Source organism: Cricetulus griseus, chromosome 5, assembly GCF_003668045.3.
Source record: "Cricetulus griseus strain 17A/GY chromosome 5, alternate assembly CriGri-PICRH-1.0, whole genome shotgun sequence".
Classification (NCBI taxonomy): Eukaryota; Metazoa; Chordata; class Mammalia; order Rodentia; family Cricetidae; genus Cricetulus; species Cricetulus griseus.
Window position 1 is genome coordinate 25,051,900 of NC_048598.1, and position 27,035 is coordinate 25,078,934.

Genomic DNA, 27,035 nt, shown 5'->3' on the forward strand with positions numbered 1-27,035 from the left:
CTTCCAGAAAGACCTCAGCCCCTTAGATAGCGACGAAGGGTCACCTTTAACATCCATACAAAACTCCACCTAGAAAAGTCGCATGTGTAAAAACATTGTCTTTATTACAAGCATCACATTTTGGGGACAGGAAGGGAGGTCAGAGTGGGAGGCGGGGGACACTGTGCAGGGTAGGGCTCCATACACATCAGCCTATGGGTCGGTCACCCTGGGGGTGGGGGGAGCTGCAGCTGAGGATCTTCAGGTGATCTGCAGTGGGGTCTCCAACATCTCCATGAGGAAGGTGTCAATGGGCGTGTCCCCGATGAGCTTGAAGAAGAAGAGGTGCTCCAGGCACTTTAAGCCGATGGAGCGCAGAGCTGGGAGGCGCAGCAGCAGCTTGGCAAACCTGCAGGGAAGCCAAGGGACAGTGTGACTAGGGAATGGCCAGAGGAGGCACCTGGCTGTGGTGGTAGAGGCTGTCTGATAGGTCTCCACCAAGCTGCCATAGAAAAGCCTAGAAGCAGAGATGAAAGAGTTGGAGGATTGCAACCTCGAGAGCTTCTGAGAACTTCAGAAACCAGCTAGAGGGCTGGTTCACGTGAACAGAGGAGCCAGGGTCCCATGGCATGTGGGCAGTCTTGAATTCTACAGCATGTTCCAGAACAACCCGCAGTCCTGCATCAGTCATGGAACTGTATGGCCGACATGGCGTGCCTTGCCAGCCATTTCCCTGCATCCCTCAGGGGTCTCCAGGATTAGTGTGAGCCCTGGCAACAGGGCCTGACACACGAGGTGTGCTGTTCCTGGGACAGCTAACACCACTAGATGAACACATGTGAGGACCTGCCATGTACCAGGCATGATCACAGACCCTGCCTTGCTCTGAGGAGACCCTGCTTTTCCTCACAGTCTAGCTGGTTACTTTAGGCTGTGTGACCTCAGTCTGTTTCCAAAACCAAGCTTTCACTTTCAATTAACCAGGCACTACTAATTTACATGGCCAGCTTCCTCCTCTGACCTTTCTTACTAGATTGAGAGGAGAGAGAAGAGATTGCCTCTGAGGAGCCAGTCTGTTTGGGGAGAAAATACACACACACACACACACACACACACACACACACACACACACACACACACACACGCGCGCACACACACACACATGCACACACACACACACACACACACACACACACACACACACACACACGCGCGCGCGCACGCACGCACGCACACATGTGCCAGTCCCATACTCGCACACGTGCACACATCCCTTAATGCACTCTCACCTTCCCCCTGTTGTGGTGTGAGTATGACCCGTCTCCCATAGGCTCATGTATTTAACCTGTTCCCCATGCTAGAAGCGTGTTTAGAAAGGTTATGGAAGGAACTTTTAGGAGGTGGAGCCTCACTAGATGAAGTGAGTCACGGGGGGTGGGGGGGTGCACATATAGCCTACCCCCATTTCATGTTTGCTCTCCTTCCTGAGTGTGACACAATGTGACCAGCTGCCCCCTGCTCCTGTCACCAGGCTTCTCTGCCTACCACCATGACAGACAGTATCACTCAGGAACTGTTAAGCCAAGGTGCTTTTCCCCAATGTTTTTGCCAGAGCAACAAGAAAGACACCCCAACATGGCCTGTGCATACCCTTACTTACACATGCACACTTACGTACATACATACATACACACATACACACAGATTATTGCATAAGCACCCTCAGGCTGCCATACATGTACAATCTCACATACGTGTGTACACAAACATCCTTACTCTCTCATTCACACACACTTTAATATTTGCCCATACTTTCTATAATGGGGATAGTCACTGTGAGACCAGGGAAGGGAGGAAGTGGCATGGGAAATTTGTGTCACACAAGGTGTGACAAGGTCCATTTGGCCCCTTGATTTGAAACGTTCTTCGGTTTGCCTACGTGGCTTGAAATTTTCATTTCAAGGAAAAGTTTTCAATTGGAATTTCACTGTTCCTTGCAAAAGTGCACACTTCTATATTCATGTCACATGACAGTTAAAAATACAGCAGCAAAGTTGAGGAAATAGTTCCGTCCGAACACCACTCACCATATAAATTTGAAGACCTGAGTTCGATGCCCAGTATTCACAGAAAAAAAAAGCCAAATATTTTGGTGTGAGTTTGTAATCACAGCTTTGAGGAGGAGCCTCAAAGAGACCCGAGTGTCCTTGGGCCCAGAATAATCAGTGAGTTTCAGACCAGTGAAGGACCCTGTCCGCCCCCCCAAAAAAAGGAAAAAAAAAAAGATGGCCAACACTTATATATTGACATCTGAGATTGCCTTCTGCACATCTGGATACATGAACATACCCATATGAACATATGTCCAAACAAGATAAAGAAAATCGATATAAGAAAAACAAATTGGCACCAGATGAAAACATCAGGGAAGCAGGGATCACTTCTTTCTACATGAAAAAAATAAAGATCTATGTCACTGTCAACACAAACTTCAGAGCTCTTAATGCACAGGGACAGTGCATTAAGGAGCAGGTTGCCCTCCTACCCAGCTGCCCTTTAACGTGCAGGGCTGGACTGAGATTGATGCTGGCATCCTGTACTGCTGCTGTCAGTGTTCTCCAGTCACTAGCTATGCTATTGGTGCTGGGTCTGGGAACTAAGGCCGGGGCTAACAGAAGGCATCAGTAGACACTGGCACTGCATTCCTGGCTGGTGTGTCGGCAGCAAGGCAGCCTTTGAAGGTGCTTGCTGTGCGCGCAAGATGTGTGTGAGTTCTGCACCCTGCTTTGATTTCTGCTTTCAACTTTGTCTAAGACCTTGGGCCCCATGACGTGCACTGCTTAATTCTATCCACAAAGTGGCAGCACTCCTCCACTATGGCAAGTGCCCTGGCTGGGACGCGCAGGCATGCAAGTCAGAGGTCACCTGCCTACCTAAGGTTAGTTACCTGCCTAATGAGCCACGTGACTCCCTTCATGCACCTGCCAAACCTCCTGTGAGCTGTCAGATGTCAACCCTTGTTCAGGGTATGCTAGAAAAACCCAGGACACACGGGGGGACACAGCCTCTCCCCCCTTTCTGAACTCCCAGCTCAGAGCTGGCTTCTCTCCCCAGCAACTAGAACAATGGTTCTCAACCTTTAGGTCTCGACCCCTGCATAGCTGACATTTACATTATGTTTTATAGTAGTGGCGAAATTACAGTAGGAAGTAGCAATGAAATAATTTTATGGTTGGGGGGTCACCACAACATGAAGGGCTGTCGTTAAAGGGTCACAGCATTAGGAAGGTTGAGAACCACTGGCCTAGAGGTAGTGGTTCTAAAATCTTGAAAGTGATACTTAGAAACAATTTAGATGACGGTCACAGGGCAATGACTAAGGACCTGAAAATACAAGCACATTGCAAAATTATGACAAAACTACAGGAAATGATTTTTTTTTTTTGCTTTCAATAATCTGATAAAAAAAAAATTCCAAGGATGGCCAAAGGGGGAAAACATTGCAATGAAAGACACAATCTCACATCTGTAGCTACAATCTCTGTGTAAGCATATCAAAATATTTACAATAAAATGTTGTTACCTGATTCTAACGACTATTTCTTCTAATAAAGCAGACCCTGCTGTTGTAGTTGGGAGGAAAGAGAGTCAGGTTATCCTGGGATGTGCTTTTGTTCTTAATAATTAATGGCCGGATCCAGAGTTCGTTCCAAAAGAGGACAGCATGGAGGACAGCAGGTCTAATAGGATCTGGGGGCTGGAGGCTTTGGTGGAGAGCACCCGCTCAGAGAGTCCTGCTAATGTGGCTTGCCCAGGGCTTGTAACTGCCAGATGCAGGGCCAGGGCCCTTTCATCCTCTCAGGGCAGGGTCCTTATGATTCTTTCCAATGGCCACCAAGTGGACACTGAGTGCCCCTGACTCTTCCTTGACGTTCCATGACTGGCTAGATCACAGGACTGTTTTAGTCACTAGAAGAGGGCAGAAGGCCTCTCAGAATCCATGCCTCATCCACAGAGCTCCTCTCCTCTCTGTTCCTCTGCCTTCCCCTCTCCATCACTTAGAGGACTCTGGGGCATACTGGAGCCACAAGGAGGAGCAGGGACCTTTGAGTGTTGGCAGGAAGAGAGCTGCCTCTGTATACTGAGTGCCCACCTACATTCTGGGATGAGAAAGAACTTCCACTGGGCTGAGTTACTGGCTTTGATGAGTCTGTTATCACTGCTTAACGTCTAATAATACAGTAGCCTGATTATTAATTGACTGAGGGCTGAAACCCAACCACTTGATTTCTTCACAACCTTTGACAAAACAGTTTTGCCTCTGCTGAACATTTGACGCCACTGAGGAATAATTCACTAGTGTGTGTTGGGGGTAAACAATTAATCCTAAAGACAAAACTAATGTGTCTTATGCAGTCTTCTGTTTCACTAGTTTTCTGTGAGACGTGAGGATCACAGGTTCTCATTTGTCAGTTTGCAGAAAGGGAAAACTCTTTGCTCCCCATACTTTGTAGGAAACTTTTAAAGAGGTTTGTTTAAACCAAATAATAATGCTTTAGAAGGTGTAACAAGGCCACATGGGTGGATGTCTAGGACCAGCAGCTCTTGGAGCCTGCCTGTCCTTTGTACTGCACCAGAGTCACCATGGGGTAGAGGCTGTGAGAGCAATGCTGTCACTTCACAGAGGCTTGAGTTCATCTCTCACCTCTACCAGTGACCAGCTTTGTGATCTCAATTAAGTGACTCCCTTCTGAGTCTGTCACTTGGTAGAATGGAGACTACACTCCTTATAAATCCATTCATTTCCTTGTTCATTCAGCATTTAAAAGTATGTATGCCAATCCACCTCCCCATCTGAGGAAAATCTGTCCCAATGCCCTGTGCGCATTCCTGAAACTGAAGATACCACCAAACCTATGCATAGATACAGGAAAATGTATGTATGTGTACATACATACACATGTACCAATGAAAAAAATTAAATTTATAAATTAAACACAGTAAGAGATAAACAACAGTAACAAAGCACAGCCATCATAACGATACATTGTAATAAAAACTACTAAAAGGTCATGAATTCACTTCTGAACTTTGCATTTAAAATGTTCTCAAACTTTGTTTGAATGCTGGTAATGAAACAGCACCAAGCAAACCCACAAGCTCTTGGGGCAAGATGCTGTTCTGTCTACAGCCATTGCTTTATGCACCAATGCTATGGTGAAGTGATCTAGACGGGTAAGGCCTTATCCTCAACCAAACCTGTATCTTATTGTGCTGATGTAAGCCCGGTAGGTTTACGAGCCCCTGCAGCACGGGAGGAGGTCAGTCAATGGGCATGAGGAAGAGCTGTGTTGTTAACATTGGCATTCTCTCATCACTCACTCACCTGCCCGGTTGTTCCGGATACTTCTGCTTGGTATAGGCCTCAAGCGTGGCATAAACCTTCTCTCGAAGAGTCTCCACCTCAGAGGGGTTGGACAAACCCTTGGCATCTGCAGAGAGCAATGGATTTGATTTCTGGTTAATGCTTCAGCAGGACACTTCTCCAGACAGTGTCCCTATCATACTGGCCTCCCCGCTCCCCCAGCATTAGGAGAGACACATGGAACCCAAGCATGGGGACAACTGGGAAGTAAGCAGATCACGGTGTCAGATGGCTGACCTTTCTGTGTATAAGCTCCCTCACAAATGCTCGGTTTTAAGGATTTTCAACTGTTAATAGTGAGTGAACTCTCTTCTGACTTAAGGAGGGTTTAATTCTATCCAGGCCTGTCTGGAAAAGTGACACTCACACACTTACGGGATGCTTTCTATATGTTGAGCATGGCTGCATGGTGAGATGGGGAATGGAAACTAAGCCTACACATGGGCAGAATCAGTGCCACCCTAATCCTGGAGCTAAAGGGTGCCCATATGTCACATCACACTTCGGAAGACAGGACACGCAAGCAGCCATGGATAAAGCTGGCCACTTCCTCCTCTTGAGTTCCTTTGCACCTGGACCTCCAAGATGTCACACCCTTCCCACTGACCACACACCAGGCTCCTTTGACAGTTCTTTCTCCTGCCAGCTTGTGAGGCTCTCGGTCCCCAGCCCTCTTCTCCGAAGTCTTTGCTCATAATTGACCTCTCATCAGGTTTGTGGCTGCCTCCCAATTCAGTCAGAGGTAGGCAGCTCTTAACTATATATCTTTATATATCTTTGGTCTCAGCTTCTCCTGTGAAGTCAATTCTCTTGGATGTCTACTGCCCATCTCTAAGCTCATTGTCCAAAGACAAAATCCTGGTTCCAGCACTCACCCTTAGAACTTGCTCCCCCTGGAGATTTAACCATGTCAAATGAATGGGAATTCCATGTCTATAATTGTTCTGGGAAATGAACCACCCCTGAGACATATTTGACTTCTAACTTTCTTCTACACCCTACATCTAATTCACCAGTAGATACCAGTGACTTAGACATACTCAGAATCTGACCACATTTTACCTTCCCCTTCCTTTCACAGTGAGTCGATGTCATTTCTCATAGTCTCCAGCTGCACCGCCCCCCCACCTCCACACACACCTAACCAAACTCCACACACAGTTACAACACTTTCATGACGGCTGTGGAGAGGACAGAGCTCTATACGCTGATGGGTTCTGGGATGAAGCTGTCCTATTTGAGCTGAGCTTGGCAGTGTGGGGGAGGCGTGGACAGCAACAGCAGAGCCCTGGAGGTAACCTTGAAAGAGGGATGACCCCCAGACAGTGGCTGAAGTGAAGCAGAAGTCACCTGGGTTGAAGAGCACAATGGCTCGCAGGCACCCGAGCTCTGACTTATCCATCTGCATGTCTTTCATCTTGGAAACCAGCTCAGTGAGGACTCTGTTCACAGGATGCAGGGACAAAGGAGGAGAGAAGCATGAGTTCCAGGCCAAGGACGAGCAATGAATTCCATCACTATCTGTCTACCTGTGGTGGGCCTACTCAGTTTCTAGACACTGCTGAAGGTGTTTGGGTACAGGGAGGGAGACAACAAAGTCCCTCATCCTAAGGAACGTACAGTGTGGAGGAAGAACTGGTGTGGAAACTACACTACACAGAAAAGTCCAGTGAGTTACTGCCTCCAGAGTTCAAGAGCTCACCAGGGAGGAACAATGACCTCCCAGCAGGGAAGAGAAGGGCATGAGAAATGCAGCAGGAAAAGCCAGCCCAGAGCACTATACATGTAGAAGGACCCACAGAAGGCAGCACAGGTCAAAGGGTGAGTATCTCCAGGAACCATGAGAGTGCTTGAGCACTCATGGAAAAGGATGGTGAAGAGGTAGACTCGTCTAAAGTAAGCGTGTATGTCTCCCAAAGAGACCGCTTATGAGGTGGGTAGAGGAAGGGGGGCTGGGTCCTGGAACTCAATAGACTATTTTCAGATTTCTCTTTCCTTTTACCAGAAACCCATTCTTTTAGCTCGAAGTAACCAATCTACTTATTACTTTATTTATTTAATGTATACTTTATATGATATATTATACTTTATACTGTATTTATATTGCTCTTCATGTATTTTTTTAATGCACTTTAGTACATTTAAGGGAGAGAGTCTCTGTCACGGTGTCACTTTTTGACTGAGCTTGCTTCTGCTGTAGCCTAAGAGATCTGGCATCCAGAGAGAAAGAGTCCAGAAGAAAAATGCTAGCCCAACATACCAGGCCTCTTGAAGACGCATCCTAGACCCTTTTCTCCATCCCCGGCCTCTATGATATGCTGTCCTCCTTCCCCACCTGCAGCCAACCAGCTGATGTCATGGGCCACCCAAGTCAAAAGCATGAGGGTAGCAGACCCTTCCCTCCGCCAAGCAATGATGCCAGCCTCTGACTGGCTCTATTTTGTTGCAATCACCTTTGCCTAAATCCCTCTCTAGGTCTCTAGATTTATATTTTCACATGCTTAATAGTCTCTGGAAACTGGGCTCACACCTATAATCCCAGCATTCAGGAGGCTGAAGCAGGAGGATTATTACAAGCTAAAGCCCAGCTCGAGCTATAGAATGAGACACTGTCTCCATATAAGAAAGAAATTGTTTTGATATAGTCACATGGACCTGTTTGGACGGCCTATTGTACATGAGCATTACACAGAGGGGAGAAGAGAGAAGTGTGTGTATACACAGTGTGCATGCATACAAGGTGTGCAAATCCTAAAAACAGAAGGGAATTACAACCTGTCAAAGATGGAGCCAACACCCGCACTGTGAGCGCTGCTCCTGTGGACATGGAGGCCTGTGGCCAGCAGGATGCCATCTTGGACAGATACTGAGCGGTGGGAGAAGGAGGCAATCAGCAATTCATTCCACCCTGCAAGTGTAGAGAGGAGACCTTGTGGGAAAAGCAACCACATTCCTACTTCCTTGATAGTCAGCAATGCATGGATTATTATCCCATGTAATGAAAGCAGAACTGAAAATCCTGGGAGGTTAAGACACAGCTCAAGGTGACATATGTAATTAGTGACAAAAGAAAGGACAGGGCTAGAGTTGCCTGACTTCGTGGCTCTGCATAAACTCCTGCCGTTTCTCAGAGGCAGACTAGAATGACAGCTTGAGAACAGGGACTCTTTTTGTCGTCGTTGACAACAAATATGAATTGGAGCTTTACCAGACAATAGTCACTGTTAGCTGAATGATGGAGACAGTGACTGTACCTCATAGTCTCTGTTCCAGCACCTGACAACCTAGTTGTATTTCTTTGGTGTCATCTATAGCAACAGCACAGTATGTCGCTTTCAGGGGACACTCGGTGATCACTCATCATCTAACAGGGATGCGTGAGTGGACTGGTTCCAAATGCTCGGCCAGTCCTCATCTCCCTGATGGCTCTGTGACAAAGAGGAGCTATGGCAGATGCCAACAGACTGCAGCGTCTCCAATATGGGCGACAAGATTGTAGCACAAAGAATCTTAAAATGGAGGAAAGCTTGCACCTCAAGTAACACAGGCCTGGCAGAAAGATCTCTCTCTCTCTCTCTCTCTCTCTCTCTACCTCTCTCTCTCTCTCTCTCCCCTACCCCCCCTAGTGTGTTTGTGTGTGTGTGCACATGTGTGAGTGCAGGTGTGAGGCCAGAGGAGGACATTTAGCCTTCCCACTCTATCACTCTTCTCCTTATTCTCAGGGACATGGGGCCCCTTGGTGAAACTGCAGACTGACTGGACAACAAGCCCTCGAAATCCTCCCATCTCCATGCCACTCCCAACACCTAGAGCTTGGGTGATAGGCACATGCAGCCTCAACCAACTTCTCTCTTCACACATGTGTTGGGGATCCTGTCTCAGTTCCTTCCACTTGTACAGCACCCACGTTTACCCACCATGCCATCTCCCCAGTCCCCCAAATCTCTGGCTTTCTTATTTCACCTGTGAAGAGGGACTATCTCCATTTGCCAGTCTTACAGTTAAGATACTGCTTCAAATTATCCTCAGTAAAGTTATTTATGAGACTTTGAAATTAAATGTAAATTATAAAACCACAGAAACATTTGCATGGGGGAAAAGCCCTACTCTTCCATGAATGGGGTTTCATTTGGGAATGACAGTCCTTGGGGACTGTCATTAAATGTACATTACATTAAATGTAAAGGTCTGTAAATGACATCAAATGAAGGCCAGACACAGCAGCACACACCTTTAATCTCAGTGCTTGGGAGACAGAGGTAGGCAGAGCGTCATGAGTCCAGCCTGGTCTATATAATGAGTTCAAAAAAAGTATCAATTGCAAGTTGCTCCTTTTGGGTCCCATGGGTCATTTCAAAATAGTAGCCTAGGGGATTGTCTCAGGACAAGAGGAACCCCAATGCCTTACCTGCCCGGAGCAGAATGACCTGGTCCTCCAAGGTGAGGTCTGAGAAGTGGGGGATGCGTTTGGCCCACTCAACAAGGGTGAAGAGCTGCTTGTCAGCAGCATGGCATATGTTGGTAACAGGGTCATTTGTCTGAAAAAGGAACACATTCCCATGAGGTCCTGGGACTCTAAATAACCCTCTCTGACCTCCAACCCCAGTCAGGAAATGGAAGCTGGATGGAGCTCTGACAGCATACCGAGTTTTCCATGTTCCTGTCACCGTACGATTCTGTCTTTGGTTCCACAGCAAGTTCAGCTTCTAGAATCCTCTCCACAGGCATGTCTTCGTGGCCACTACTGGCACATTCTGCCTCACTCTCGGCTCGCTCCCGGCTCCTCTGCCTTTCTTCTTGCACAGCTGGCATGTGGCAAGACTGACAGAGGTTACAGAGTGCCAAGGACCAGTGTGGGACAGTCACCTGCCTAAAGTTTCTCCTGTATAAAATGGACTCATCGTGGTACTGAACCAGGGACACTGTAATGCTGACAGGTGGAACAAAGACAGCAAAGCTGTTTCCTTGTGGGGACAAAGGTGGGTCATATTGTTTCCAATGCATTACAAAGACCCTCTTAATATTGCTGTTTTAGCTTCACTAAGGTCCAATTCCACCCTTCTTCGAAGGTGCTACCATCTCCTTGCTAACCCCATTGTGTACATTATCCCTCCTATTCTACTGGTTCTGACAAGCAGTGAGCTTGCAGCGGTTAAGGAGCAAGCCCATCGCTGCAAAAACTCCCCTTGTCAGATCCTATACATCAGCCTTGGCATTCGCGTCCCATTAGGTAGGCCCCTGTGCACCAGCCTGAACACAACATCACCTGATCCGACTTGTCAGGGAAGATCTTCAGGGAGCCAGCTGTGGGGATTTAGTAAGTGAAGGGGTGGAGGGATGTCACCTAGAAGACATTTCAGAATGTGCACTGATTTCATGGGTGGGGGAGGGCACATAGGCAAAGGTGTAGGCTGGAGTTACTTCTGCATTCCCCAAACTTGGAATTTTTCATCAAAGTTCACTCTAGCTCGCAGAACTCTTGGTCCACACATTGGGGTGCAAGGCAGACCCCACACCCCACATTGCCCTCTCAAGGTGAAGAGTTTCTGTTGGGTTCCTTCCCATCTACAAAGCTGCTGTTTCTAGTTTAGTCCCAGCAGCAGTGAGCAGAATTCAATATTGGAAGATAGTTTGCTCATACAAAGCAATGAATTCTAACTTGCTAAAGGACCTTTCCAAGTAGCCTTCCCTCCAGGTCTCTCCCTCACTGTTCCCATTCCAAAGGCCAAGGAGCCCTTATCCTCTGAGGATATGATGAGCCACAGAGGCTGTCTGAAGGGCTGGAACTGGGGTGCTGCATATGGAGTCTCTCTTGTGAAGGATGAGACTGGTTTCCTGAGGCCAGAGAAGAGCCCTAAAACCACCACTAATGATCCCAACCAGGTAGTAATATTATGTGGCCCACAGAAACAGGAAGAGTATAGGAAGGATGGAGAAAATAAACAAAGGGATCAGACAAGAGAAGAAACTGAAAGACAACAGAAAGGTGTAGGGGACAGTGTAAGCCATGCCTGCTAGAAGGTGGCTACAGATGTGCCTCACCATGCCTGTCATGGCATGGTCAAGGTGAGGTCAGGATGACACATGACAGGGTTTTAAGGGGCAGCAAGGCACATAGAAGCCCCTTCTCTCTGGCCTCACTGCCTTGCTGCCCCTGGCACGCTCTGGCTTGTGTTTGGCTGATGTTTTTCTAATAAAGGATATCTTTATCCCAAGCTCCATATCCTTATCGTAAGCTCCTTTTATTTCTCAGTAGAGAGGAGGAAATGCAAGAGGAGAGTGAACACACACCTCAGAGCTAAAGAAATCTTTTCAAATGTATCTTGGCCACGTGCATGCAGATGCTCTCAGATATGACACTCAGCCTCCTCCCAGCCTTGCTTCTTTGCCCATGGGGCTAGAATTGCAGTCACTGACTGAGATAGATTTGTGGGAATTACCAAAACAACTGTAAAAGTTTTGATGGAATATTTATTTCTCCTTTCCCTTTGTCTTCCTGCCCTATGGGCTTATGTCTCTCCCCCAGTCTTCCCACCGGGTCCCTTCCTCTTTCTGTGTTTCCCTTTCTTCCTCATTCTTTTTCAGTTCACTCTGTCAGTCTTCATTCCGTGATAACCTGTGGGAACTACAGTGCATGTTTTTCTCTCAGTCGGATTTTTTGGTTGAAGTTAAATGTTATTGCACTTATCTTTAAGAAATCAATCCATTTCTCCTTGTCCTGAATTTTAAAAACCAAATTCTTTCAAGTCAAGTTCTTTCTGTGATCGTCTTCTGACAGACTTGTGACACTCAAGGAAAATAACCTTGTAGCTTCTAAGAAAGTCTTGGCTTCAGGAAACTAGGTTCAATTCCCAGTTGCCATTAATTGAGTAAGAATTGGCTATTCCCTCTTCCTATGAGTACTATAAACCTCACTGTTAAAACTGAAGCAACATATCATTATTAGAAGCCATTCTACATGGCAGATTCCCTCCGCTCCTGCTACAATACATAACGATATCTCCAGAACAACTACTAGCTGATCTAAAATGGTCCCAGCCTCCAGTTACTGTGTATTTTCAGGTTCTCCATCAGCTGGCATTAATGGAGCACTTTCCAGATCAGAAGCTATATTTCATACTTGATATTTTATATAGATTATTATATCTCATTTAACCCCTTCCAATAACTCTCTGGGGTACTGTGAACCACAGAAAACCTAGATAACCTGTCTGAAGTCAAAAGCTAAGACAAGTAGGAGCAGTGTGGAGCCCATTTACAGACCTTCCACACTGCTCCTAGGGCACTAGGATAGGCTGAACTAGCAGGACCAAAGGATGTCTACACCATGTACATCCTTGAAGCCATAGCAAGGATTTCCCCCTTTCTCTTAGTGAAATCTGGATGTTTTGGTGGGGGAATGGCTTGACTTGGCCATCTTGTTCACACTGGTGTCTCTACTAAGGAAAGTCACAGAGAGGCAGCTTGGGACACCATTTGGCTCTTAGGGTCTTTTCCTCATCTGTGAGCTGGTTCCTGTTGGTTGGGTGATTCTGAAAGGTATCCTTCTCCTGTCATATTTCCTTACTGATGGCATTCCCTCTATGCATGGGCTCAATGACCTGTTCCTTCATTGTTTCTTTCTGGCAGATTTCCTCAAACCCACAAGAGGTGTTGAAGGAACGACTCGGCGATTGTCCTACTGCAAGGGGAGGGCATCCTGCACCAGCACTAAGAGTCCCCAGGAACACCAGGCATCTGCACAAAGCCCTCTACTTAATTAACTGCCCACTTCAATTTATTTGTGTTACTTAGCAGGATGACTTTCGATCTTTTAAAGCAAGAACGACAACGAGGGAAAGGCACTTTCAGATTTGTTACTCTCTGACACAAGGATAGCCCGCTAACTCACACTATAAATTAAAAGATGAAATCACTTCAATGCCTGGTGACACTCTCTGGGACTGAGAGGGCCGGTCTGCCAGACCTGTAAATGCCAATAATCCACAAAGACTGAGGAATATGCCAACGTGAAATGACTTGCTGCAGACCGGGGTTATAAATCCTAGATGGCATCAACAAGCCTGCAGTGAGACTATAGCAGGAAGCCAATTCCACCCGGAAGGTCAGCCTGGTGCTCCCTTGAAGCCAGAGAGAACAAGGCTTCTAATAGCTCCGAGTCCTGCTGCCCATTTACTGGAAGGGAAATGGAGAGGGCCCTGTGTGAACACCTGTCCTTGGACTCTCAGAGAAGAGAGATGACAGAGAAAGAGTCGTCTCTGGCCCTATGAGCTCTGGAGGTAAGCCTGGAGAAACTGTGGCACTTAGATTCATCTTAACCTCCACATCAAACCTCTCCCTCCCACAGAGTCCAGTGAGCAGCCCGGACCTTCCTTATGCTTCTGACTTCATATCTCTCTGCATGCAGCCTGCTCTCCTTGAGTAGAGAGGAGCAGTGGGGTACCTCACCTTCCCTCTTCATGCCCATGACCAGGCACTTCTGGTAACGACAGTACTGGCAGCGGTTGCGTTGGCGCTTGTCAATGAGGCAGTCTTTGTTATCCCGACAGGTGTAGATGAGGTCTTTCCTTATGGTTCTTTTGAAGAAGCCTTTGCAGCCTTCGCAGCTGTATACGCCGTAGTGCTTTCCTGGGTACAAGATAGCATCCCATAGACCGCTTGTATTTATTTGGGTTTCTCATGGCAAAGAAGCCTGGGACTACCCCCCAAGGAAACAGCTATAGCCCCTAAGCACAAATAACAACTCCCAGAGAGTGCTAGCTGCACCACAGGATGCAAAGTAAGCATAAATAACCTTTTTTGTGTCTTCCCTCCATATCTCCAACTCCAGACAGCATCATTAAAAAATTTCTGACCTCAAGATTTTATTGACATTTATTTTTATCAAAGCAACTCTTGGATTTGGATAAGCAAATGCCCCACCTCAGCTCAATATTTTAGTGTACATAACAAATAAAAGATGTATTATCCGGCAGGAGAAGAACCTTGATTTAACTGACATTTCTCAAAATGAACCCAAGGTCTCAGGAAACCCATTAAACTCATCATCTTGTACTGTAAACTATGAACACTCCTGAGCTACTGCCTGTGGGTGCAAAAAAAAAAAAAAAACCAAAAAACAAAAAACAAAAAACCTGCTATAAAATCTTTACAGTGTAACATTATACTCAATCTTAAATAGGGCATACATTTCTGATAGACAGTAATTTTGCTTCATCTAAAATAATTGGTTGTATGCTTCACTGTCTCTGGGTCCTATAGGTATCCCTGGCAAGAACAGATTATTTGTGTCAAGAGAGCTGCCTGCCACACCTGTCTCCAACAGCTACCATGAGTCAATCAATGCTTGCTCTAAGGCACTGGTTCTCAACCTGTGGGTCACAGCCCTTTGCAGGGCAGCAAACAACTCTTTCATGGGGGATATTAGATATCCTGCATATCAGATATCTACATTATCATTCTTAACAGCAGCAAAATTACAGTCATGAAGTAGCAATGAAATAATTGTATTGGGAGTCACCACACATGAGGAACTGTATTAAAGGGTTGCAGCATTAAGAAGGTTGAGAACCACTGCCATAAGGAAAGTCTCTATGCTGTATACTACGCAGCTATGGTCACATGACTGGAGTCACAGACCTTGAAAATGTAATGAAGCAGATTGTTTAAAACACTTTAGGTCCGCCTCTAGGATACAAAATGTGGTTCCATATAGCCACAGACCCAATTATCTAATTCTGTTTTATTTCTGTTGATGCTAAAACCCATGTGAAGTCCCTGAGAACTCACAAATGTAACTTCACGCACCCCAGAGCTTACCTGTCAGTGGAGATCACCCTATGAAGTGGGGGCTAGAGACAGCCTGCTTGATGATAAGTTGTGCCAAATTACCTGGCTACACTAACTTTCTGAATTCACAGTAATGATAAATATGGCCCTTCGTCTTGGCCCCAGATACCTTAATACTTTCATCTCTGAGATATTTAACTTTGAGAAGCAGGACCCTAATTTGACCATAGTATGACAGTCATCCCATGGCTTTGCTACACATGAAGGGACCTACTACTTTCAATTAAAGCAACCAAAACAAAGAAAATGCTCTGTCAGGCTGTGACTGACATTCCGTCATGGCAACAGCCATGTCTTCATGATTTGAAAATGAGTTGTAAAGCAAATGTTGGCCATGAAGCTGTCGAAGTCTGAGGCACCTGTGGCTTCCCATGTTACAGCCTGCCGTAGTAACTTTGATTAGAGGCTGGGGAGATGTTAAGTCAGCCATCCTGGTCTGCCATAGTCAGGACATGCTCTGTCTTCTCCCTGTTTTAATTAGTTGGGACAGAGGGTCTCACTGTGTAACCCAGGCTCACTACAAACTCATGATCCCCCTGCCTCACCACTAATGCTGGCATCACAAGCAGGCACCCATGCTTGTCACTCTCATTCTCAGACTCAAATGTGCTCAAAACTGATGGAGGAGGAAGTCAGAGTGCAAAGAATGGAGAGGAAGGGAAAGAAGCAATTTTGGCAAAATGGAAGACGACAAGCCAACGGAAACACATTGATGTATACTTGAAAAAATCTACCACGTTGTGAAAGGAAAAAATGAAACATGCTCAAATAGGAAAGAATTTCTCTTCCATGGGGAAATCTTTTACTTTCTCTTTGTACTTTTATGATTCTTCCCATTTTTTAATTGGTTTTAAAATCATGTATTTGGGACATTTTATGATTATAAGAAATAATTTTTTAAAAATTAAAGAAAAATCTAGCATGGGGTATTTGATCGTCACTTTAATGTCTCAATCCCAGACACGTTTGCAATTGTGTTATTCCAGAGAGGAGCCTCTGAAATATTTCCACTGAAGCTAATCCTTCAAGATAGAAACCTGCAGGCTTTGGGCCCCATGAATGAAATCTACAGGCTAGGTCCCCAGCTGGACCACTCTAAAGGGCCTTTTCATTTCACCAGGTGCAGTACACGCGTGGAGGGAACCCTTCTCTGGAACTCTGTCTCAGAGGACCCATACCTGAGGATCTGTCTCCACAGATGGCACAGATGTGTTTCACCAGAGACCCGGGGCTGGTGGATGGATAGTTCATGTTTCCAATCCCAGGCAGACCTGGTAAGGGCTTGATGTCCTCAGAGCTGCTGACACTATTGACAACATTTAGCTGCAAACAAAGACAAAGAATAAAACATAGGCAGGATTAGCCCAATCTCCCAGGCCTCTTGCAAGGAGCATGTACTTAGCTCCATTTCAAGAAGTAACTTCCAAGTATAGAGTTCCCCAACTGTTCATCTGTGACAGGAATGTAAAACCATGGGACAAATGCCCAAGATGAAAGAACTCATTTTTAGAAGCTAAAACATAACCAGAGCACCACAACACACCTCTATTAAGCTGTTTGTGTTTCTTTCTTTTACTCATGTGATTTGACTTGAGTTGTACTGCACACATAAGACTATGTCAGCTGTGTGACTTTAAATTTTTTATCAGCTACTGACTGCAGATTCAGCAGTGCACTATGGCCCTTGGGCAAGACATACAGATGCTAAAAGCCAAGCCTTCTCCCTCCACCCCAAAATGAAAAACAATTCATTAGTTGATCACTAGACATTCCCCAGGGCTGAGACACAAAATAAAAGTGCATATTTGGGGGTTCATGAAAAAAATGGAAGGGCAGGTGCGTGACTCACCTCTATGAGCTTACTGAAGATGCCAGCACCAATGTTTTGTCCCTGCAATGCCCCTGGTAAGCCCCTACCCCTACCCCCCATGGCATGGAGCTGGTACAAATGGATATCTTGACTTTCCTAGTCCACATCCTTTGTCAAAAGTGACCATCTCCTCCCCACTTATCCTGGTGCCTGTAAGGTGTCCAAGAAGCTGAGGCTCAGTGTTCGTAGTCATCAGAGAAAACAAGTTGAATAAATCTGAGGCAGTCATCCAGTCAGAAACAGTCTGTGGGCACACAGCAGTGTTCTTGGTTGGGCAGAGGGAGACATAAAACCTAGAAGTTCTATCACTTCATCCTCAAAGATGTTTGGTTTCCTTGAGGAGTCAGAATATGCACAATTAAGAACCCGCATATGAGGGGCTGGAGAGAAGGCTCAGGCAGTGAAGTACTTTCCTGTGCAAGTGTGAGCGCCTGAGTAAATGCTATAGATATATTTTTTTAAGTCAAAATGTGGTGGCATGTGCTCAGAATCCCAGTGCTTGGGGAGTGGAGACAAGTGGATCCCTGGGACTCTCTGGATGGCCAGCCTAGACAAAGCAGCAGGCTCCAGGCCAGTGAAACACCAGCATCAAAAGAAGGGGGAGGAGGCCTAGGAGGAGTGGGAGTAGCGGGGAGCAGGAGGGGAGGAGAGGGAAAGAAGAAACAAAGACAGACAGAAGTAGATGACACCTGAAGAACAACTGAAGTTGTCCCATGATCACAACAGGCAAGCTCACACATAAACATACGTATGCACGCACGCACACACACAAAGAACGAACATGCAACTTGAGAGAAAGGAAAGTGGTTCGAGTCCGTACAAGTGTATCAGTTGGAAACATCAGGAAAATATCTAAGGGCTAACACAGGGTCCACGGACTTCCTGTGATCTTCATGAAATTTTAATTATATTGTCTAACCATGTATCTGTAACTCCAAACTGAACCAGAAGCAGGATTTCCCTCTGTTCTGGGACTTTGGTATAGGAAGAAAGCCCAATAACCTTCAATAGCATAAAGTTAGGTTCCTTCTAAAACCACTGGCCTACGGCTGGAGAGATGGCTCAGTGATTAAGACACTAGCTGTTCTTCCAGAGGTCCTGAGTTCAATTCCCAGCAACCTCATGTTGGCTCACAACCATCTTTAATCAGATCTGGTGTCTTCTTCTGTCCTTCAGGGATACATGCAGACAGAACACTGTATACATAATAAATTTTAAAAAAACTAGGCTTTCAATTTGATAAGTAAATATTTATTGAGCATGGAAGACAGACAGGGGCTCTGAGTTGAAGGCTGTGAATATTTTGTTAATTTGTATAATGGATGAAAATGTGTGATGGAAGAATTCCTTCCCTCTTTTTATTCGAGGTTAAGCCAGGCTATCTGGAGCCACACCCAGTATCTTATCCTGCTTCTGTGTAGCATAGACAAGTTCTGCACCTGGGAACGTGGAGAGAAAATGATGCCCATGGCTGGTGCCTGGAGGTCCTCAGATATGGTGGGTCTGAGGACTGTTCTTGCAGTGGGGACTTCTATCACATCACAGATGGCACTGATATACCTCTACAGGTAAAAAGTAAATCACCACATGTTGGCACACACCTTTAATCCCAGCACTTGAGAGGCAGAGGCAGGGGGATCTCTGTGAGTTTGAGGCCAGCCCGGTGTACAGAAAAAGTTCTGGAACTGTCAGGGCTGTACAGAGAAACCCTGCCTCAAAAAAGAAAAAAAAAAAAAGGTGGGGGGATGAAGAGATGGTTCAGAGGTTAAGAGCACTGACTGCTCTTGCAGAGGACTTGGGTTCAATTCCTGGCCCACATGGTAGCTTACAATTGTCTGTAGCTCCAGTTCCAGGGAATTGGACACTCTCATACAGACACACAAGCAGGCAAAATACCAATGTACATAAAATAAAAACAAATCATTAAAAATAAATACATTAAAATAAAAAAAGAACCACTGGCATGGTATGAATCACTGCAACAGCTTTTCCTAAGTGCCCCAAGAGCACATCAGTTAATTCTCGGTTCCATAAACTGGAAGCCAGTCCATCAGATGAGCTCAGAGAGTGAGCCTTATAGCTGGTCACAGCTCCCTCTCATCCCCTAGCTCTGCAGCTGCATCTTGCAGTAACCAGAAGAGTAAGCAATGCATGTGACCATCTCTGGGAAGCTAGATCAATGCCAATTACTACCAAAAGTCCTCACAACAACCCAAAGAGGTCTTCCTGTTTTTATTCTATGTAGGGATGAAGGGGTAGACATTTGTGAACTATTCAGGTGTGTGTGTGTGTGTGTGTGTGTGTGTGTGTGTGTGTGCCTGTGCGTGTGCAGAGGCCAGAAAAAGATGGTGAGTATTCTGTTCTATTATTCACCTTTATTATCTTGAGATGGGGTCTCTTGCTCAGCCTGGAGCTTGGCTGGTGGCAAGTAAGCTCCAACAATCTTTTCTCCATCCCAAGCAAGGCTGGGATTATAGGCATATCGGTAACCATACCTAGTTTTCTTAGGTGGGTCCTGGGGATTCGAACTCAGGTCCTCATGCCTGTGTATCCTGTGCTCTTACCCACTGTGCCATCTCCATAGCCCCCTGTTCTTGGAATGGGTTTTTTCTTTTGTTCATTCAGAAACACTTTGGCTGGTCCACAAGCAAGAAGATGCAGGCACTGCCTCCAGGAATTGTCCAGTAAAATCAGGTGGGATAGTTTAGGAAGGAAAGATTATAACCTGTGAGATCAGGGAAGACTTCCTGAAGGTGGCAGCACTTGAAATAAAACCTGCCCCCAATTGGTAGTGGGTGGGTGGGCCAATGATTGGTAAAGGCTTGGAGTGAGGTCCTGAAGAGAAGCCCAAGAGCCTGGGGAGCAACTGTGCCCACGGGGCGGATGTGGGTGGTAGATGAGATTGAGAGATGGGCAGTGGCAGGGTCTTGGTGGCTCAATGGCCAGGCAAGGGTGATGGCAATTAGGGGCCACTAGAAATTGTGAGCAGAGGAATTTGGCTTTCAAACTCAGCAGACTGAGGAAGGATGGGAAAAGACCACTTGGTACCTCACTAGGTCTAATACCTGGAGCTAGGTGCCCAGGTTCCTGGATCCCAGGTCATCATTCTTCCTCCACCGTATCCTTGCCCTACCTCCTTGACCAGGAGCCCATGAAGGAGCAGAGCAGTTTATACATTCTCTCCCCATCTGAGTCAGCAGCCCCCTCCCACTTCTCTTCTTCAGGATCTCCAGTGGTGCTGGGACAACGTGGTCAGGACAAATGAGTTGATGCTCTCTCCTCCATCCACCCCTGGCTTGGCGTTTGTGTGGGCTGAGACAATGGTGCAGGGAATGGAAGGCAGCTGTTGTCAATACAGACCTATTAGCTGCCTGGCCCCAAAGTCCCTGAACCTTAGCTGTCTCGTTCCATTAGAGGCAGCTCTGCTGAAACAGGCACTTTAGAGCTGAAATTCAGCGGGCGATCTGACCTGCCACTGCAGGCAGGCTGGCTGCACCCTCAGAATGGGACAGGAGCATACTGGCTCATCTGTTCAGTGCAGATTCAGCCAGTGGCCAGTTGAACATGCTTCAACCAAATCTGACTTGTGGGCTTGGGTCTCACTCTGTATCCCAGGCTAGCTCTGAAACAATCCTCTTTCCTCTGCCTCCCAAGTACTGGTATTACAGGTGAGCATCACTATGCCCAGCTAACCAAGTCTTTTTTTTAACTGACATGAATATTAGACTTCTAAATACAATTTCTCTTGCAGATTTAATGTTTGATTTCTTTTTCTCATCAGATTGGATAATCTTTAAGTCTATTCCAACTATAGTATTTGCAGTTTTATGAAAATATTTTCTATAAAAATGCAAACATTTGACAGGGTAAGAACTCAGTTGTCAATAAATCACCAAGCCAAAAACCGAAACAAAACAAAAAAATCAGTAGGGATAGTGTCTAGGTCAGGCAGCAGGGATCAGTAGGAGAGAGAGAGGAGGGAGACACCAAATATATATTATATACAACCTTTTCAGAGACTGTCCAACAGAGTTATACTGGAAAATATACAGCACTTGGCACAGGAGCATTTGGGTGAATACATACACAATGAAATCTGTAGACTAAATAGCTACATGAAAAGTGTACAGGTGCCTTCTTGGATATAGATCTGGTATCTGAAAATTGCTCACGCTACTAAGATGCTCCCAAAAGGGACTGAATCATATAGACATACATATATGTAATTCATGTGTAACATATATGTGTATATGATTCATGTATGTGCATGTGTATATATAATTCATGTGTGTATAATTCATATATATGTATATATAATGTATACACCATATGTGTGTGTGATTCAGTCACCTGTGTATGTTTATTTTTGTATGTAAACAACCTAGAATTGGGCATGGCTCTGTGAATACTGGTTGAAACAAACTTCTCCAGAACCTTTCAGCAACACAGTGTACCTGAATCAAGGATCAGTTTGTATAGTATATACCATGTAGGATTAATAATAATAACAGTAATAATAATATCCTCTGGCTGCCACAGGGCATTACAGAACTCGAGAAGCATTTTTCAAATCCATATCTCCTTTGACATTCATTAAAATCCCTTTGGGAAAATCAGGGCAAGCATTTGTGCCCCACAGTAGAGAAAATGAAACTCAAACAAAAATGAGCTAAAGTGGTTTGTGAAAGGTCACACGGTCCTTTCCAATCCACGCCAGCTCAGTTCTCCTTGGTCCTCAAGATCGAAAACTCAGGGTGCACTCAGAGGACTTCAAAGACAAAAACAACAGGGCAGAGTGGGAGACCCCATCTGCTTTCCCCCACGGAGCACTTCCTCCCCTCAGTACTCCCGAATTGTACTTACAGGTCACAGCATGCTTCGGTGGCGAGCTCCCACAGGCCCAGTGCTGAGCAGAGAAGACAGGATGTAGGAACAACCCCTACCCAAAGCCTCAGAGTCTAGGTCTCCGTGGCTAACACCAAGACCTTTTGCCGTGTGTCACCTGGTTAACTGGGCAAAGTTCTGCTGCGTGTGGTTCCGGATCCCAAGCCCAGAGCATTGCTCGCTGTCTGAGGCTGCTTCACCAGCACTTGGCAAGCTTAATATAGCTACCAAAGCCAAACTTGGCCCAGCCTCTGCACACAGCCCAGTTGGCCAGGCCTGCAGCTTTCAGCTGACCTTTCAACCCCGATCCCTCTGTACAGGCATATGGTCCAGGAATAGCGGCCCTGACACACGGCTCTGAAGATGAATTTATTTGCCAGGTTTGGATTAGTCAGAAGTCTCCATTGTGATTACTAAAAGCAGCCTCGGAGAGACAGTGTTTGCTGGCTACCTACCCACAGGTCCTGCCACTCTCCCAACTTACCCTGGTTTATAGGCCACATTTACAGCACTTCCATACCCCCAAAGGTGGAGTCAAATAGCACTCAGGCACTCTAAGTCTTCACAGTTTTTACTTATATTGTATGCATTTATTCATGAACTAACCAGTTGTGTGTGTGTGTGTGTGTGTGTAAAACAGAAATCAACCACGAATAGTATTCCTCAGTAGCTATCTACCATGTGTTTTGAGACAGGTTATCTCACGAGGGCCCTGGAGGTCACTGGTGTGTCTAGCCTGGCTGGCCACTGAGACCCAGGGATTCCCCTGTCTGTGTTGGGATTACAAGCACAATCACCACACGCAGGTTTATATGTGGGTTCTGGGGATCAAACCCTGGTCCTCATTCTTGTGCAGAAGGCACTTTGCCAACTGTGCTGTCTTCCAGCCCTACGTTCTTTTATAGCTCAGGCTGGCCTGGAGCTCATTCTATAGCTTCCCAGTTGGCCTTGAACTTGTAGGGATCTTTCTGCTTCAGGCTGCCGAGCATTAGGATTACAGATAGGAGCCACCATGACCCATCTATTTAAATGAATGGCAATGCCCTTTGCAAAACCCAACTTTCACCCTTACACTGCAATGTGTCATTCCAACTGCCAGGCTTTCACTCTCATCCCTTGAACGTGTTTGTAGAAAAGAAACTTAGTAAACAAAGCACATTCATTCTTAAAGGCAGGAAGTGGCATGCATATTCCACATTCTGACAGCCACCCAAGTCCTCTTAGGCCCTAGCGCCCATGATCGGGCAATCCACAGGTTCCTTCTCTGCTCCCCTTGAGTCTTGCTCTTGAATGTGTGTCACACAGAATGCTATGATTACACTGCATGATGTAGCAAGCACAACGTTTCTTGGGTGTCAGAGCAAAGGGGTATAAGAAATTCTCTCACACAATTTTGAAGACTGACCAGTGCCAGGATCTGCATAGTAAGTCGGCAGATAAACTCCAGGAATGGTGATGCTACAGTCTGAAGAGCAGTAAGGTGAAGAGCAGTAAGGTGAAAGCAATGCTTCAGCAATGCTTCAGCTCAAGATCAAAGGTGGGAAACTATTACACACATACAGCCCAGGACTAGAGAGAAGGCTCAGTAGATAAGGACCACTGTATAAACATGAGTTTGGATCCCCAAAACATGAAAGCCAGACGTGGTGTTGTGCATCTGAATCCCCAGTGCTAGGGATGGAGGTGGGCTGATCCTAAGAACTGACTGGCCAGCAAGTCTAGCTAAGGGATTGCACTACAGGCTCAGCGGAAGACCCTGTCTCAAAAGCAAAGATTGAGAAATGATTGAGGAAGACACACAAAGCTGACTTCCGGTCTCTACGCTGGCCTGCCCACAGGCCTGAGCACACATGTGCATATACACATACATACTCTGGCCCTTACGAAGTACGACATCTTTGAGTTGGAGTTAAATAGTTGTTTTTGCAAGCTTTGAAGACTTAAGGATTGTTTTTCTTTAAAGAATTTTATTAAGTATTATTTTGTGTGTATGTATGTTTTGCCTGAATGGATATTTGTACTTCTATCTTTGAAGTGTCTGCAGAGGCCATAAGAGGGCATTGAATCCTCTAAAACAGGACTTACAGGTCATTGTGAGCCATCATAAGGGCACTGGGAACCAAACCCAAGTCCTTGCAAGAGCAGTAAGTGCTCTTAATCACTCAGCACTCCAGTCTGGGGATTATATTTTTATATAGCATTATTACAGGGTGGCCGACCACTCCAAGAGGGAAAAGCTACCAATCCTATAAGAAAGGCAAAGCCATTTGGCCATCCTGAGGGCCCCACAGAGCAGCTGTGCACACACCTTTTCTCCACGGCATCAGGAGACCCTCAGAATTCAGGTCATGCTTTCTCCTTGACTCCCCTTAGTCTCCAACACAATGTGGATATATGTATACCTAGTTCTGGATTTGTCTATGTGCTGGGCCTGCCTGTTTCCCCTCTCAGTTGAAAACGCTTAGCAAAGACTTGCCCTGATCGTTTCTGTATTCCCTTTAACAAAAGCATATAGTATCTCGTTGCCTAGATAATCATTCCTTTGTGAGTATATAAGTATGCATGTGTAAATACACATATGTATTGAGATAAGAGGTTAACATGAGTGGCCAGGAAGCCCTCATGTGTTGGGAGAGATGTTGGGAGATGTTGGGCCCCAGCCCCCACGGAGTCTCTGTGAGTTGACAACCACAGGTGCATCCTGTTTTCTAGTCCTGGATTACAGCCTGGGCCTTACTCCACTGGCATCAAAACACGAGCTCTTACACCTGGGGTTTTGCTACTGTGCCCAAGTCTGTATATAAGGCTGCTCACTCCCTGGAACAGGGGCAGACGCACATAGCATGAGTGTCCAGATGGTTTGGTTTTTAATTAAATCTCCAGGATTTTGCCCAATACTCGGACTTAGTCATGGCTCGGACTCCACAAATGGAGGTTCCATTAGACTTAGTCGAGGTGTGGATGCCACACTCATCGATCCTCCTGTCTCTATCTTTCCAGCACTAGGGTTACAGGCGCATGCCATGTCCTGCTTTTTTCGGGGGTTAGGGATCTGAACTTAGTTCCTCATGCTTGTATGGCAAGCACTACACAGGTGGAGCCATTTTTCCAACCACCTAGATTAGTGGTTCTCAACCTTCCTAATGCTGTGACCCTTTGAAACAGTTCCTCACCCCCAACCATAAGATTATTTTCATTGCTACTGTTATGAATCATAATGTAAATATCTAACGTGCAGGATATCTGATATGAGCCCCCCAAAGGGGTCGCAATCCACAGGTTGAGAACCATTGCCCTAGATACTCATTATTAAATAAGAAAAATGAAAGGGTTCTACAAACATCCTTAAACCCACCAGAGACATGGCCTTGTGGCCACAGTCTCTTGGACCACAAGAGACTTATTGTTAAGCCCCTAGGACTTCTCAGAGGCTGTGAGGTCCTAAAGGAGAGCAGTCTATAAGAGACAATCCAATCATTTCAGAAAGCCCACAGTGAGCTATGGCTCCAGCATAAGCTCTTAGTCTGGTCCGCAGTCTATCCTAGGAGCAACCATAGACCTTGAAGATCGATAATCTAAACTTGGAGAGAAATAACACCTACCTGAGAGCTGGGTGGGGCCACCAAGTTGATGCCTGGAGGGGCTGCCAATGCTCCTGAGGGTGGACCCATGGCAGAAGTGATGACTCGGTAGGGAGAACCGAGAGCATTGAGGGGGGTTCCCACAGCACCCAGTGTCCGTGGGGCACTCACTGGAGTGTCCGTGTAGCTGGGGTGGCTGTCCATTGGCTTCCCTGTGGGCAAGACTGCTGATGGGCTCATGGATGTGGAGCCAGTGTGGGCAGGGGAGCCTGTGAAAGGAAAACCATAGGTCATGAGAGGTTAGGGAAGCAAAGATAGGGCTCCTGTGGAGATAGAGGCCTAGCCTACCTCTGATCTTGCTTCCTGGGTAGATCCCCTCCATTTGGCCACTCCTACAAATGCTAGTTGCTCAGACAAGCCAAGTGCAGGGATAGCAGAAGGCTTGGCCTAGAAGAGGAAATCACTGATGTCTTAGTTCTCTGAGTTTCACTCTGCATCCCTTGTGGCCTGAACGATATGCACGGCAAGCACAACAATGGCATGACTCACAAAGTCCCCAGGTCCCTGTGACTGTGTCCTGGGCCAGTCAGTCAGGAAGAGCAAGTCAATGCCCATGTGAGGAATAGAGTGAACGAACAGGTGCCCGAGCTTTATCAAGATTCCCTACCTCAGCTTCGTACAGCTGTGAGAACTGAGGTGAGACTAACATCCACTCACCCATATGCAAATTGGAATGGCTGAACTGGCCTTGTGGGTACCAGAGGCTGGGAAGCACAGGAAGGTAAGTGCGCACAGGCTTGTAGACAGCACTTCCACCTCCAGGGAAAGGGCGCTATGACACTAGTGGCTGTGGAAGAAGCTCTGAGAGGATGGGAGCAGTGATTAGTATAAACTACTGGTGTTCCCACTAACACAAGATGAAAGAGATGGGTGGGTGTTCTCCCATCATCTTGAAAGCCCACCAGGGAACATTCTCTCCAGTGGGATTATAAACCCCAGTCTGCAAAACAGTCTAGCAAACATAGCAAGGGCAGCCCTGCCCCCCAACAGCTGATAGGAACGTCCAGATGCCAAGAAGTATGCAAAATCCTGCCCTTAGTTCAGTCATGGCACCTTGCTGTACACAGGGACAGAAAGAGAAAAGTGAGTGGTTAGTGAGTGTGGCCTGCAGGAGAAGCTGCCCAATGCCAAACACCTCCTGTGATCACACTCCATGGGAGCAATAAGTGCTAAGTGCTAAGTTCTGAACAGGGAGTGTCAGAAATTAACTGTGGAATTGACCTGAAATGTCTGCCTGGAGTTTCTCTTGGCCCTTCTGCTTCGTTAGTTAAGGTCTACCTAAGGAAAGGAGTTACTCTAGGGCTGGCAAGGTGGCTTAGTGGGTAAAGGCACCAGCTGCCACGTCTAGAGACTGGAGTTCAAACCCTGGAACCCACATAGTGGAAGA

At 46.3% G+C, this 27,035-nt stretch overlaps 1 protein-coding gene across 1 annotated transcript; it reads right to left on the reverse strand.

The window, feature by feature from the left end:
• Nucleotides 1–240: 240 nt before the first annotated feature.
• Nucleotides 241–25,970, reverse strand: Rxrg (retinoid X receptor gamma). The gene is made up of 10 exons (XM_035445812.1): nucleotides 25,937–25,970; nucleotides 25,610–25,857; nucleotides 16,432–16,576; nucleotides 13,853–14,032; nucleotides 10,049–10,209; nucleotides 9,813–9,942; nucleotides 8,180–8,312; nucleotides 6,755–6,846; nucleotides 5,366–5,471; nucleotides 241–388 (listed from the first exon to the last, which is right to left on the reverse strand). The coding sequence occupies exons 1-10, from the start codon at nucleotides 25,968–25,970 to the stop codon at nucleotides 241–243; spliced, it is 1,377 nt and encodes a 458-aa protein (XP_035301703.1).
• Nucleotides 25,971–27,035: the final 1,065 nt, after the last annotated feature.

Coding starts and splice junctions, on each gene's coding strand:
- Rxrg (XM_035445812.1), bottom strand. CDS start 25,970: ATGGAGGGGATCTACCCAGGAAGCAAGATCAGAG. Junction 16,577..25,609: donor TGGCCCCACCCAGCTCTCAG/GTAGGTGTTATT, acceptor CTTTGTTTGCAG/CTAAATGTTGTCAATAGTGT. Junction 14,033..16,431: donor CTGTGGAGACAGATCCTCAG/GTATGGGTCCTC, acceptor TCTTGTACCCAG/GAAAGCACTACGGCGTATAC.